The sequence below is a fragment of the Rhinoderma darwinii genome, chromosome 7 (assembly GCF_050947455.1).
Source record: "Rhinoderma darwinii isolate aRhiDar2 chromosome 7, aRhiDar2.hap1, whole genome shotgun sequence".
NCBI lineage: Eukaryota > Metazoa > Chordata > Amphibia > Anura > Rhinodermatidae > Rhinoderma > Rhinoderma darwinii.
This window is the reverse complement of record NC_134693.1, coordinates 127,231,280-127,245,778: the sequence shown is the minus strand read 5'-3', so window position 1 is coordinate 127,245,778 and position 14,499 is coordinate 127,231,280. Positions and strand designations below refer to the sequence as shown.

The 14,499-nt window shown below is 40.4% G+C and overlaps 1 protein-coding gene across 3 annotated transcripts in view; it reads left to right on the top strand.

Annotated features, from left to right (window-relative positions):
* The window catches only part of ADAMTS9 (ADAM metallopeptidase with thrombospondin type 1 motif 9), a 186,253-nt gene that overhangs the window by 57,804 nt on the left and 113,950 nt on the right, over positions 1–14,499 (top strand). For all 3 annotated transcript variants that reach the window (XM_075833996.1, XM_075833993.1, XM_075833994.1), the window contains 5 exons: positions 2,812–2,953; positions 3,864–3,971; positions 9,394–9,539; positions 10,413–10,594; positions 10,675–10,811. In XM_075833996.1, coding sequence (XP_075690111.1) covers positions 2,812–2,953; positions 3,864–3,971; positions 9,394–9,539; positions 10,413–10,594; positions 10,675–10,811 — 715 coding nt within the window. The remainder of the gene's footprint in view (positions 1–2,811; positions 2,954–3,863; positions 3,972–9,393; positions 9,540–10,412; positions 10,595–10,674; positions 10,812–14,499) is intronic.

The following is a 14,499-nucleotide window of genomic DNA, read 5'->3' as shown; positions in this document are numbered from 1 at the left end:
GTAGGAAGGCCCACTGTTTCTGGCCTTTCCTAGCCTAATAATACCAGCCAGCGGCTGCCCCTGTGCCCGTCCATCACTACAGATGGTCGGGTACTGGATCGTACCCGGCTCTTCCCGGCACGACTGGTGGCGGTGGGTACCGGGGTAATAATGGGGGTTAGTGGAAACCTTTTCACTGGCTAACATTAGGCCCCGCCTTAGTAATGGACGCTGTCAATCAGCCAGTGGCTGTTAATAAGGCGGTAGTAATAAAGTTTAAAAAAATACAAGGACATAAAATATTTTATTGAAATTAGAAAAAACACACAACCCTCATTAACCATTTTATTGAGAATAAAAAAAACTGCTGTCATCGAAGTAATCCTCGAATCCAACGTAGTCCAACAACCGAACATGTAAAAAAAAAACAAAAGAGCAAAGCAATTCTTATACTTTCCTTTCCTGGGTCCAGCGCTGGAGCCGCAATGTCAGCAAGCTGGGCCATATATCTAAGCCTATCATATGTGATACAGTCTGCTTAGCCACTGTATCTAATGCTATTTATTGCTATAGGGTCTTAGTGCTATAGATATGCTGTCTCCTATAAACACATTACACGCACAAACATTATAATTTTTTTTGGGGGGGACATATGTATTGGGGCTATTACCCCTGACGTTTTAAGACCTTAGTGACTCCCCTGGCTGCTAGTGCTGCATCGTTGGGTCACTTAGGAGACCCAGCGATGCAGCTGAAAGCTACGGGCCATCGGCCATAAGAGTAATTTGGGAGGGGGGGACTCCAAGAAGAACTTTTGCACCAGGGCCCATGAGCCTTTAGCTACACCCCTGAGCTGGGATATGTAATTCTGCAGCCTCCCTGAATAGCTGCGGCTGCTAGCGTCATCCATGACGGCTCTGTACCGGCCACAGTATACATATACGTGTGACTGATATTAGTTGCTCATCTAGTAACACTGATTTAATACCATTTAAAATTCATACAGCACAATTGTAGTTTCAGGAATGGGGTTATGGGGTGGCTTTAAAGGTGACAACTATCTCCAAGGGTTACATATAGAAATGGCTATATATTGAGTTGCATTACATTTTGGTGATGTGTTAGGCTGGTGATGTGTCACACGAGCATGTTCGGTCCGTAATGGACGGAATGTATTTCGGCCGCAAGTCCCGGACCGAACACACTGCAGGAAGCCGGGCCCCTAGCATCATAGTTATGTACGACGCTAGGAGTCCCTGCCTCTCCGTGGAACTACTGTCCTGTACTGAAATCATGTTTTCAGTACGGGACAGTTGTCCGGCAGCGAGGCAGGGACTCCTAGCGTCGTACATAACTATGATGATAGGAGCCCGGCTCTCTGCACTGTTTGGTCCGGGACTTGTGGCCGAAATACGTTCCGTCCATTACGGGCCGAATACGCTTGTGTGAATCCAGCCTTAGAAAGCTGAATTATCTTTAATTTCCTCATATACTCTTTCTAGAATAATTTTTCCGTTTGTAGAGCAGGAAAGTCTAATTCCCCATGATTTACCCTAGAGCCGTTACGCAATCTATAGACCACCATTTATGTCATAAATTAGATTGCACCTTATTGAAGGCTATAGGTGAGTCGTTGGGTAAGCCCTAATGCACACGACCATGTGTGCCATCTGAGTCCCGTCCGTGAGCCGTGGAAAGATAGGACATGTTCTATCTTTTCACGAATCGGAGAGTCCATTAAAGTGAATGGGTCCGTGAAAACTATCCGGTGCCACTCGGATGCCGTGGAAAATGGCCGGAGTACATACCATAGAGGCAGAACATGCAGCTGCTATGGGGACCTTGGAGAGGGGGGCAGCCCTGGTTGGTCTTATTCACTAATTCCCTTTGCTTCTGAGTGGCAAAACTGGTGCAGGACTCTCCAAAGGATCGGCTCTATCAAGCAAGGAGGTGGGGAATTGACCCAAGGGTGGTGAAGAGAAGACAAACAACAGGTCCTTCTATCTGGGTGGCAAAACTCAGCACCATATTTGTGGGCCAATTTTGATCTTTGCTATAGGGCCCCTCGTTCCTTTGTACATCATTGCCATTAACAACTTGATTTTTCCACTCTCTTCATTGCACTAGTTGACCATAATATATTATAAGCCTTAGTAGCCACTATGTTTACTCCATACTTTAGAAACCATAAAAGTATCACTCCAGGCAAAACTGATACTCTGATACTTTTATGCCTATTGCAGTGCCCCGAGGGGGCGGATCATGACACAAGACTCAACGAACACCAATGAGAGAATCCCTGTGTCATGCTCCGCCCACAGGCTTTATACTAGGTATCACACAGTGTATACCTTTTCTACAGTGTTTCTTTAAGTATCAAAATAAATAAAGGTGTTGAGTAGTCAATACAAATTGTTTGGTCCACCAGCAAAACTAAATTTTTCTTTGAAGCGGACTTATTGACTTTGTTGTCTGCCAGACTGGCACTGAATAATACAACTGACATTTGTATAGAGCAATCATTGAGAAATGCCGTATCTCAAAGTCCCTACAGTTTTTCTTGTCTTGAGCTTTTATGTCGGCTATGCCTGAATAATCTTTAGTATATGATCGCTCGTCTAAACCTGAAGAGACATCTTCAAAAGTGCTGCAAACTGCCAGAATATGATGTGTTTTGACAATAAAGGTATATCAAGTCAAGTGATATTTACTGCTGGAAAAAAAGAAAGTCCTAGAATACAAACATACTATGCAACAAAGAAACAAAAAGACAAAGTCAGACGTAAGGGATGGACGTTTATCCAGTTCTGATTCTGTGTCATTCCCTTCTAGTACAGGATATGGTGAATGCTTGCTAGATGAACCTGTATCAAGATCATACTCCTTGCCTCAGCAACTGCCTGGTGTCATATACAATGTCAATAAGCAATGTGAGTTGATATTTGGGCCTGGATCGCAGGTGTGCCCTTATATGGTTAGTACTTTTATATTTTTAATATATATATCTTCTGTAGCTGTGTTGTTTTACGTTATACTATTGGTGTTTTTTTTCATGTTTGCAGCCACCACTAGAGGGAGCTTACTGCTTAGTGTTTTATTATTGAATACATTGTATACAGTATGCAAGAAGCTCCTACGCTCCCCCTAGTGGTGGCTGCAGGCAGCCAGAATTGCATAATTTACATGTAAATGCAGAGGATTTGGAGCTCTGTATCACAAAAACAGAACTCTGAACCCTATAAAGATATATTGAGAAATTAATCAGCACAGAATGATGTACCTAAAATCAACATAATATAAAAAGGTGGACATTCACTTTAACACTTTGGTACTGTGTGGCGCTGTATGGTGTCTCCTTACACACCATATTACGGAGGTATTCCTGTCCAATAGCAATGTTTCTAGGGGAGAATATCTCTGTAATACGGCATCTAATGTAAAATGCCACTTTTTTATCTGCATATAAATCTAACAATAAAAAACTTCCATATGCTTAGTGTGAAGTCAGAGTCATACAGATAATGTATTTTGCATTTTTTATTTGGTCTTCTCTTCTGTACAATTTAATAACATGGGATTATTTCATTCTTTGCACTGGGACATGCAGTAATGTGTTGGTCACTGTTATTCTGCATTTCCCAGGTTTAAGGCATTTCACTGTGTGAATGTAAACTTTGTTCCATATTTAAATAGGTTGTTTGAGGATAGAACGAGGGTCATTAAAGCCGTACAAAGTGGGTTCCTTTCTCTGAACAATGAAGCAAGGCTCTGAGAAAGTGTTTTATTAAAGTGCAGTGTCGGCAATTTTCACTGAGTAGATACATTTACGTGTTATACATTAAACTGCCTGGGAATTCACTGTGTGTTCGTTTGTACCCATGTAGCAGATGCAGTGTCGGAGACTGTGGTGCATTAACATGGTGGGGCCTCACAAGGGCTGCCGGACTCAACACACCCCTTGGGCGGATGGGACCGAATGTGAGCCCGGAAAGGTGAAAAATTTTATTTCTAAGTGTAATTATAAATAAGTGGTCTTTGTCATTGCATTGCATGGTCTTGGATATGTCGGACCATGAAAGAGCCATCATGGAGATGCTGATGTCATACAGGAAGCAGTAAAAATCCTACACAAAGACTCTGTGAATTCCCATGTCCCTTCCCTTTTCCCACAGTTACACTTCGCTGCTCCCCAATTGCAGACCCAGGGAACCATCTCTGAGATTCATTGTGATGAAACGTCCCTGCGGTTATCCCTTAAAATTACTCCATCCACAATTAAATAGATAACAGCAGAAATGGAGACAATGATTGAGGGTTTATGTCAACAACTTTGACTTTGGTTGGTAAAGGGCAAAAATTATGTAATCTCCTGAACACATTCATCCCTCCCTCCTGCTTATTATATGACGGACATGATCAGATACAGTTTATTATTTTCCTAATTATCGGGTTAACTCCAGTCCAGTAATCCAGAAAGTCTTGGTTCTTCCAGAAGTGAATTATCAGATTTTTAGTTACATTGTGCATTATAGCCAGTGATACGTAGTAAACAACACCTAATCTTGTATACTATGAAGTGTCCCTATATATTGCACTCACCCACCCCAAAAAAAGCATCTAAGTAAAAAAAAGTTACTATGGTATGATGCAGATTTTGTCTTTCTGTTGCTATTTCCATTGAAACCAGTTCTTCAACAATATATACAATTTTATCAAAATTAGCGCTCATGCACAAAGTGGTATTGCGGATCATATGAATCCGTAATCTGGCACCCTTAGATATCTATGGACCCATACTGTGTCACTATATGTTTCCAATTCCATACAGACGCATGCCTTTCAGAGTTTTTGTTGCATGTCCCATCGCGCAACATATTACTGAGTTGTTTTCCGCTAGAAACAGGGCAGGCCTTAGATTGGTTGGTGCCTTATGCGTAGCCTTCTTGGATGCCCCCCTATAGGTGTAGCATATAGTGCCCAAATAACAATGCCCAATCACTAAACAAGGGGTTCCAGCAGCATTCTGTGAAGCTGCTGTCCATAGGTTTGGGTATGTGGTCCAAAGGCACAAAACAAATACTCTTGACTCCATAATAGAGCACCATAAGGACTCTGTGCTGGAATACAGGCTCTGTACACATGTGTGGATGAGGCTAAAGGCTGCATTGAGGATGCACTTTGGTTGTGACCATATTATGGTCATGTGAAACAGACTGTCTCCAGCATAGAGAATGAATAAAGCAGCAGCTTGCATGCGTGACAGCTACTCCGTTCAAACAGGGGACCAATGACCCCCGTTCTCTCCATTAGTGGGGGTCCCAGCATTCAAAGACTTATCACCTATGCTGTTGATAAGTTATTAGTTGTTATGGTGGGATAACCCCATTATAATAGATGTCCACCCTTGAAAACTATTTTGTATCTTTTAATGTATCTAATGTAATTTTGTCTTAAAAAACATTCAAAGCTGTCAATGCTGGGTTTTCCTAACACAGAGCTCCAAATCTCTTAGATAATCATGGAGTAAACTGCTAAAATTCTGTCTGTCTGCAGTCACCACTAGAGGGAGCTTAGGAGCCTACTGCATACTGTGCTATTATTGAGTTCAATGTATAAACATTATAACAGTGAGCTCCCTCTAGTGGTGACTGCAGGAAGACAGAATCTTATCATTTCATTCTGGGTCTATGCCGGAGATTTGGAGGTCTGTATAAAAAAAAATGGAACTACAACCTCTACAAATATTTATTAAGAAATAAATCAGCACAGAATGTTGAACCTAAAAAATATCTGGTGTTAAAAAGTGGAGATTCACAGCAAAACTAATAAGCGTAAGAAAATATGTGTAGATGTGACATGAAGTAAGAATAAAAGTTTACTCAGATTAAACCTTCCTGCATCAGTCTGGAAAGCTCGCTCTGGTATAGACTTCTCAGCTAAAAGAGGCAGCCGCAATTGGGCAATCATGGGCAGAAAGTCTGTCCTCCGTGTAATTATTGGTATAAAATGTGAGCTAGCACTTGTTGATAAGAAAGGAATTTTCATTCTCCAGGTGGAATAGAAATTCCATCTATGTCCTGTGTGAAACAGGATTAAGTTACAGCCATTGTTAGAAGTTGACCCTCAGGTGCAAGAGGCTTGAGTTAAGAAAAATTCAAGTACGAGAAAGCGAGTAAGGTCATAGCAGATAAAGTTTCATAAACAGAGAGATTTTTGATTCATTCACAAGTCGACTTTATTAAATCCGGGGAAAAAAAACCTTTTCTTCTTTTCTTTTTGTATATGATATTATGCTTTATTTCCCCTTATTTACCCCAATATAAGTCTTCGGCAGATTTAAAACAAATAAGAAGATATATGGACATAAGTGCAACTAGTGGCAATTGTGGTCATGGTTAATCCATTGCATCCCCTGTATTGTTTTGTCTTCTTGCTCAGAACCTTACCCCAGATCCAGGTGTAATGCCCGCTCTGCCAAGCAGAGACAGCAAGGAGAAGCCTGCCCCCTGCTGATTGCTTTTACCATATTGTGTGATGTCATCAGTCCGGGAGTGATGTATAACTTCACTGTTATCATAGTTTAGCGCTTGTAGCCCAAGGTTCATAGCACTGTCAATGCTGTTAGGGAGGTGTTGACCCCTAGACCCCCTTCATTTCTACGCCACTTCCCATTGCACGCCACAAATTCCTTTTCTGATCCTTGTTTTATCGGTAGACAAAAGTAACTATTGCTGCCAACAGCTGGTGAGCTACACTCAATAGAGCTCCGCAGCCACTGGTTATATGCCACTTCTGTACACGGACAGGGTAATAAAGTCCTCCAGCAAAAGAACCATAACTCCATGGGGCTCGCAACTTTACCTAATGTTGGGGTAGAAGACGATTACACCATACACAGAGTATAAGTGGTGTTACATATCATTACTGACTCTACTGTGGGTTTATATTGGTTGGCTTCCTTTCCTGAAACTATATTCTGCATGGTGTGTGAGGTCAGGTCGCTGACTAATTTTCTGCCTCACCACCATTTGGGTCCATGGATTACAGGACTGAATTGGTCACAGACTGTTTACTATGAAGATTGCCTCTCGGGTGTTACACAAACATGTATTAGTTTGCCAACACTAAAAAGTTGCATAAATGTTGCAGTTTCAGCATATAAAACAATCAAGACATGGAAAAAAAATGTTCCGGAACAAGACAGTGCGTTATGTATGACCGGTGTATCGAGAGAGAGCAACTTGGGGAAGATATTGTTTAATACATGAACATAAGCTTTAAAGGAGTATTCCCACCACACAAAATGATGTCATATAGCTAGGATAAGCAATCACTTTGCGATCGTGGGACACCCACCGATCCTGTCATTAAAGGGGTGACAGCGCTGCTTTAGTACTGCGGCCCCATCGCTGTTTTTTCCTGCACAGCAGCGCTACGGCCACCTGTGCAGTGAACTGCAGCATTCAAGTGAAATCAGCCCTGCGGCCCCTTTATTTCTCAGGATCGGTGGGTTCCCAGCAGTCGGACCCCTACTGATATTAAGGTGATGGCTTATCCTAGTGATGGCAAACTGCGGTTCCCTGCACCCATCAGAGAAAATGATCCTGAGGGTCCACCCTCAGTCTTTACAGAACAGTGCACATTTACTTTTAATTGCATCGTAATCTTTGTTGTTATCATTGTACACACAGGACATATTAGGCTAAATTCAGCCGAGCGTAGCAAACCTCGGACATGAAAAACCTCAGTTTTTCACGTCCGAGGTGCACCCGTGCGGGGCACGTTGTCACGGATCCCCCATAGACTAGAGTCTACGGAGGGATGTGTGACGCAGTGAAATAGGACATGTCCTATTTTTTCACGGACCCTTCACACGCTCTGTTGAAACAACGGTCGTGTGATCGGCCCATTGAAGTCCGCACATGAGTCCGTATGACGGCCAGTGTTTTAACGGCCGTCACACGGACTACATATACGCTCGTCTGAATGAGCTCCTATCAATTAGGTCTTATAGGTTATTTGTGGATCGACCAATAAGAAAAAGATCCTAGTGGCTATAAAGTCAACTCCGAATGGGGTTGTCTTCTGCTGGACCGTCGGCGCTCCTGTTTTATTAGGGGACAATTCTTATTTCAGAGTTTAGGCCCACCAGAGAATAGTGTGGCACTCTGGTGGGACAGTCTGACCCTGGGTATATCTATGGGGTAGAAGTAGCAGTAAGTATAATACACTCTGAGCGTAATTTTCAAAGTATTGAGACAAGTGGATGTTAATGTTTACTACCGGAGGCCGACCATAAGCTGTTCCGGTGTGTTACCTATCTATCCATAATCTGGTGATATATATTCAGTTTCTTGCATGTCCTAACCTGACCATTCCTATATTTGATTATACAATGAGCGGCTATCACCTCCTGCCAATGTAACGTTTTTGACGCCTATTGCGACCTTGGCAGAGCTATTTATCACTTATCAGTTGCCCGACAGGTGGTGGAGAGGGAAAGGGACACAGGTCTTTGTCTTGGCTGCCGTGATGATCTTTGCTATAGTTCCCCCACCCTTCTGTGTATGCCAAAGTTCCCTGACCCCCCACCAAAGGCCCCTGTCATGTGTTCCTCACTTTATTCATGATCTTTACTTGCTGCCAGCCAATAGAAACATTTTTCCTTTTAAGCTGAAAACCCGTCTTGCTCACACAGCTGCAGTTTGTTACAATATAGGAGTATAGGGAGGAGTCCAAAACAATAGAGAGATTTGTGTCGCTGCTGTTATTAGCTCACGGAGGACGGCTGCCTGTACTGATACATTGTAACAAACTATCATCTGTGAGCAGGACAACTTTTCGTTCATTAAATGTAAACAGTGAATGTTTCCATTCAGTTACAGCAAGGAAACATCTTGAAGATTTAAGACGCAAATATATTAGAATGTTTCTTGACTTTTTATTACATAATGAATATGTTTTATATGGCGGGACAACGCCTTTAAGTAGAATTCACTTGTTGGCACTGCTGCTGCTGGGTGTAAATCCCGCTCACCTAGGGCATGCAAAGTGACTCAAAATGATAAGTATCTTATTATTAACCCTTGCTGTTAGTGCCAATATCCCTTCTCCTCAACATCCAGCTCCCCGGAGAAATTGCCTGGACAGCCTGATAATCGAGTATATATGTAAATGACCTTCATGCTTAGTAGTGAGTTAAAAGATTTCTCCAGAATAAGAAAAAAAAGATTCTTTTTTTTTTCTCCAGAAACAGCGCCTCTCTTGTGTATGGGCTGTGTCTGGTATTGCAGCTCAGCCTCATTTAAATAAATGAGAAAGCCAGTCAATAAATAAAAAATTAACTAACCCCGCTTCAATGAAAAAAGAGATTGTGTATTACATTGAAAATAACTTTGTATTTTATCGCAACAGCACTGCAAGTATGGCTGGTGTATCCCGACAGAACGTGACGCTTCCATTGTCGATGGTTCCTGGGGACCATGGAAGCCATTCGGTGTTTGTTCTAGATCTTGTAGTGGTGGGATTAAAACCGCTATTCGAGAATGCAACAGACCTGAGTAAGAACACTTGTTATTGTTATTATAGATGATGTCATCAATTCCTATTTTACAGTACTTTTGTGCAAGAAGCGACTGTTGAGCTTGGTGAAACCATTTGTCTGCAATGTATAAGTAGAATTATCACTCTTCTACATGTAAATTTAGGATACACATATTTGGAATGAATGTGTAGCACATGTTAAAGATATAATAAAACATATTTAAAATAAATACTAGCAACATCTGTTATGATATCATCCTCTTCTGTGATCCTGTCCTACATCGGCAATCCTAAGACTGTCTATCCCTTCTTTCCCTTCCCCCATTGCATGTGAAGCAAGAAGAGCTGTGGCTTAGGATTTTCCACCTGCAATGTAGACCAAGCAAGCGAGCCCACCACTGCCCACCTGCCTCTAATTGACAGCGTTTTCTTTATTACTGGGCATATAAACACATAAATACATTCTGGACAACCCGTTCTGAGAACATAGCCATCCCAGGGATCAAATGATCGCTGCAGATCTGGCTTCACTAACTCTATTCAGCCGCTCATTTCCCCTGCAGTGGCCACATCAGGAGGAATGTAGCATTGCATGATGCCCATCCAAATTTGGTCCTATTGAGTCCTCCACAGGAGGGCACAGGTCTTATCATCGGCTCTGCTCTAATTTTCCTGGGACCCAACTCTCTTGCTCAAATGGGACAATTTCATCCCTCCAAACAATTGAATCTCCATTCTCGGCACATTTTAAGCAATGCCCTTGATCCGCCCAGGTACGCCCATCAAAAACGCCTCACTTGGGTCACACTTGGACAGTTGGCAGAAAAAAACTGTACATTGACACATTATGTTGTAGAATAGTCCCCAACTTTTTCTTGCTATTTCTGCAGGCCAAAGAATGGTGGTAAATACTGTGTGGGGCGTAGAATGAAATTTAAGTCTTGCAATACTGAGCCGTGCTCGAAGCAGAAGAAAGATTTCAGAGAGGAGCAGTGCTCTGATTTTGATGGGAAACATTTCAATATCAATGGCCTACCTCCTAATGTGCGCTGGGTGCCTAAGTACAGCGGAAGTAAGTTTTGCCAAATTGTCTCTACCTCTCATTCAGCTGAATTTAAACGTTATTGACAAAGCATTTCGATCTGTCCGCAGTTCTAATGAAGGACCGCTGTAAACTATTCTGCCGTGTGGCAGGAAGCACAGCCTATTATCAGCTCAGGGACAGAGTTGTCGATGGAACGTCATGCGGACCAGACACGAATGATATCTGTGTGCAAGGCCTGTGTCGGGTAAAAAAAATTATACACTTGATTCGTGCAGTACTGATTTTTAATTCTTATGGTTTAGAACAATTGTTAAGTGCATATTAAAGGGAAGCTATTACTGTTTATAGGGAGCACATTTTGTATAAGTCAAATAATCTATGGGATAATATATACAGAGAGATGATAGATGATAGATGATAGATGATAGATAGATAGATAGATAGATAGATAGATAGATAGATAGATAGATAGATAGATAGATAGATAGATAGATAGATAGATAGATAGATAGATAGATAGATAGATAGATAGATAGATAGATATGAGATAGATAGATATGAGATAGATAGATAGATAGATAGATAGATAGATAGATAGATAGATAGATAGATAGATAGATAGATAGATAGATAGGTAGGTAGGTAGGTAGGTAGGTAGGTAGGTAGATAGATAGATAGATAGATAGATAGATAGATAGATAGATAGATAGATAGATAGATAGATAGATAGATAGATAGATAGATAGATAGATAGATAGATAGATATGAGATAGATATTAGATAGATAGATAGATAGATAGATAGATAGATAGATAGATAGATAGATAGATAGATAGATAGATAGATAGATAGATAGATAGATAGATAGATAGATAGATAGATATGAGATAGATAGATAGATAGATAGATAGATAGATAGATAGATAGATAGATAGATAGATAGATAGATAGATAGATAGATAGATAGATAGATAGATAGATAGATATGAGATAGATAGATAGATAGATAGATAGATAGATAGATAGATAGATAGATAGATAGATAGATAGATAGATAGATAGATAGATAGATAGATTGATAGATTGATAGATTGATAGATAGATAGATAGATAGATAGATAGATAGATAGATAGATAGATAGATAGATAGATAGATAGATAGATAGATAGATAGATAGATAGATAGATAGATAGATAGATAGATAGATATGAGATAGATAGATAGATAGATAGATAGATATGAGATAGATAGATAGATAGATATGAGATAGATAGATAGATAGATAGATAGATAGATAGATAGATAGATAGATAGATAGATAGATAGATAGATAGATAGATAGATAGATAGATAGATAGATTGATAGATAGATAGATAGATAGATAGATAGATAGATAGATAGATAGATAGATAGATAGATAGATAGATAGATAGATAGATAGATAGATAGATAGAGTAGTAAAGACATTTCAAGAAATGTCGAAATGCCATACCATGTTTCCACTCGTTTGTTTGAATGATATTTTAAAATTTGCCAGTATTGTTATGTCGCTCTCAAAAGAACTATTGTGTCCAGTCCAGAGGGCGAGTTACCCCTTTTGTCAATTACAAATGACATTATGTGAAGTTTCATTGTATCCAATGAGAAATTCTGAAAGGGCCTTTCCAGCTTTTTATAACTATTGTCACATATTTTCCTTGTGCCCTATCCAGTCATTTTGTTGCTTGGTGCCTGAGCATTTTTGCCTTTACAACTTTTAAAGGGGTTTTCCAGGACTGTAATATTGATGGCATATCCTCAAGATAGGTATGGGGTATGACTCCCAGTACCACCACTAATCAACTGCTTGAAGGGTCCTCTATTATTGTTTATCCAGGCACAGCGCCATACATCTGGTTGTGGCTGTGCCTGGTACTGCAGCTCACAGCAGCTCAGTCCCATTCAAATAATGGGAATGATCTCCAGTGCTAGGCACAATCACAGGCAAATGTACAGCACTGTGTCTGAGTAAACAATGAAGGAGAGTGCTGCGGCCCCTTCATGTAGCTGATTGTAGGTGTGTCGGGTGTTGGACACCCACCATACCTATATTGGGGAGCAGACAGATTGAAGGGAGTATGACTGTAGGGACAAACTACACAAGTTTTGTTCTGGGTCTATGTGACCATGAAGACAAATATGTCTGCATTGGAGCTGTAAACATAAAAAGGAAATTTTACATCAACCAGTTTAATCACTTGCTTCATTTTTTTACTCTAGCTGCATTACAGCAGTGAAAAGTGTGTTAAAGACGGACCTACCCTTTAAATATCGGGCTTCCCCTTTAACCAGGATAATGCTAGTGTCCATAAAATAAAGCACCAAGCATAGTGCAAATCATAGTCCTCATAAATACAATAGCACCACTTATCATTCTCCTTTAACGGGACCTATCAGCAGCCTGACAAATTACCACCCAGGGGCCACAGGGTTGACATAGTTTTCTCCAAAACCATCCCGGTGTGTGGCTCTGCGGGAGCCTCCCAATTCCATCATGTACAATGGCCAAAAGTCTACAATGTTTTTGGACTGTCCATGAATTTCATGGAGAATTTCCAACCCTGGTTCACTGACTGTGATCTAGACTGGCGCCTCATTCACTTACCTCTTGTTTTACTGTGTTAATTGTAATATTTGATGATTTTTATGGGAAAAATAATGAGATTTGTCATTTTTGGCTTTGGACCTATGTCAGGGTCATTTTTGCAGAATTTAAAGGAGAATTGTTATAAAAACAGGGACTTTAAGATGACGCTGATAATTAAATATGTTTATATTTTCTGATCGATTTCATTGAATAAACTTGAACCACTTGGTTACATTTAGTGTTTTTTTCCCTGATGCTCTTTCCTTAAAAATATTGGAAGAGTCTTTCTTACTGACCAAACCGTTGTGTGGATCATAATAGCAACAGTGCCATCTACAGGTTCAGGAAAATGTCTACTAAACAATCCGAGGCCCAACACATAATCCAATCATTTCTATGGCAAATAGTCTGCAAATTTATGTACTGCATATAGTTTCCTAAGTAGGGGTTTAAAAGGACACGGCCCAATGTCATGTACCCATATCAATAAAGCTTTTACTAAGAACTTAAAGGGACACCGAATGTAAAGTCTTATCTTATCTACATTTGCAGTGCCATTGAATGCAATCTGTTCTTTTACTTAAAGGGGTTGTTTGATGTAGAAAACCCATTTTCAAATACCCTATTAGGGCATTCTGGGATAATAGAGGGGAGTACCTATTCATAACCTTTATCATTTAGCCGGAGAGATGAGAAGCCAAAAAGAGTATCTGGAGGCCCATGCATTAAATGGATAGGCCATTGACTTCAACGGGTAACATGTAATGCTTAATTTCTCCAGTGGTGGCGCCTAAGTGAATGAGGCTGAGCTGCAATATACAGCCTATGGACAAGAGCGGCATTGGTGCTGTTCTTAAATAACCCCGTTGAGATATATATAATGGATATATAATGGAAAACTTGTATTTCGGCTTTGCGTATGCAACATACGTTGCTCTATATGTATCCATCTTCCTTCTACAAACTTATGTAAATCCTAATAGGTAGGCCTTTTACCGTATATCATATAATCAGAAATAGGGGAGAGCAGATTTCTACTGGAGGGATTATTTTACCATATAAGTATTTAAAGGAACACTCTAGTTAGAACTGATAAGGTGGAAGAACTTATTATGCAATCTACGCCAATTTTCTGGTGTGAAAAAGTCGCAGTTTGCACACAAACTCGTTTTTTAAGCAAAAATTTAGACTTTTTGTTTTTCCACCGTCTATGCCTTTTATTTTAAAGGGGTGGGGCTTACCAAAACGGTGTCCTGACACATTTACTATAGTTTATTTATAGCGAAAATCGATGCTAGCTCGCA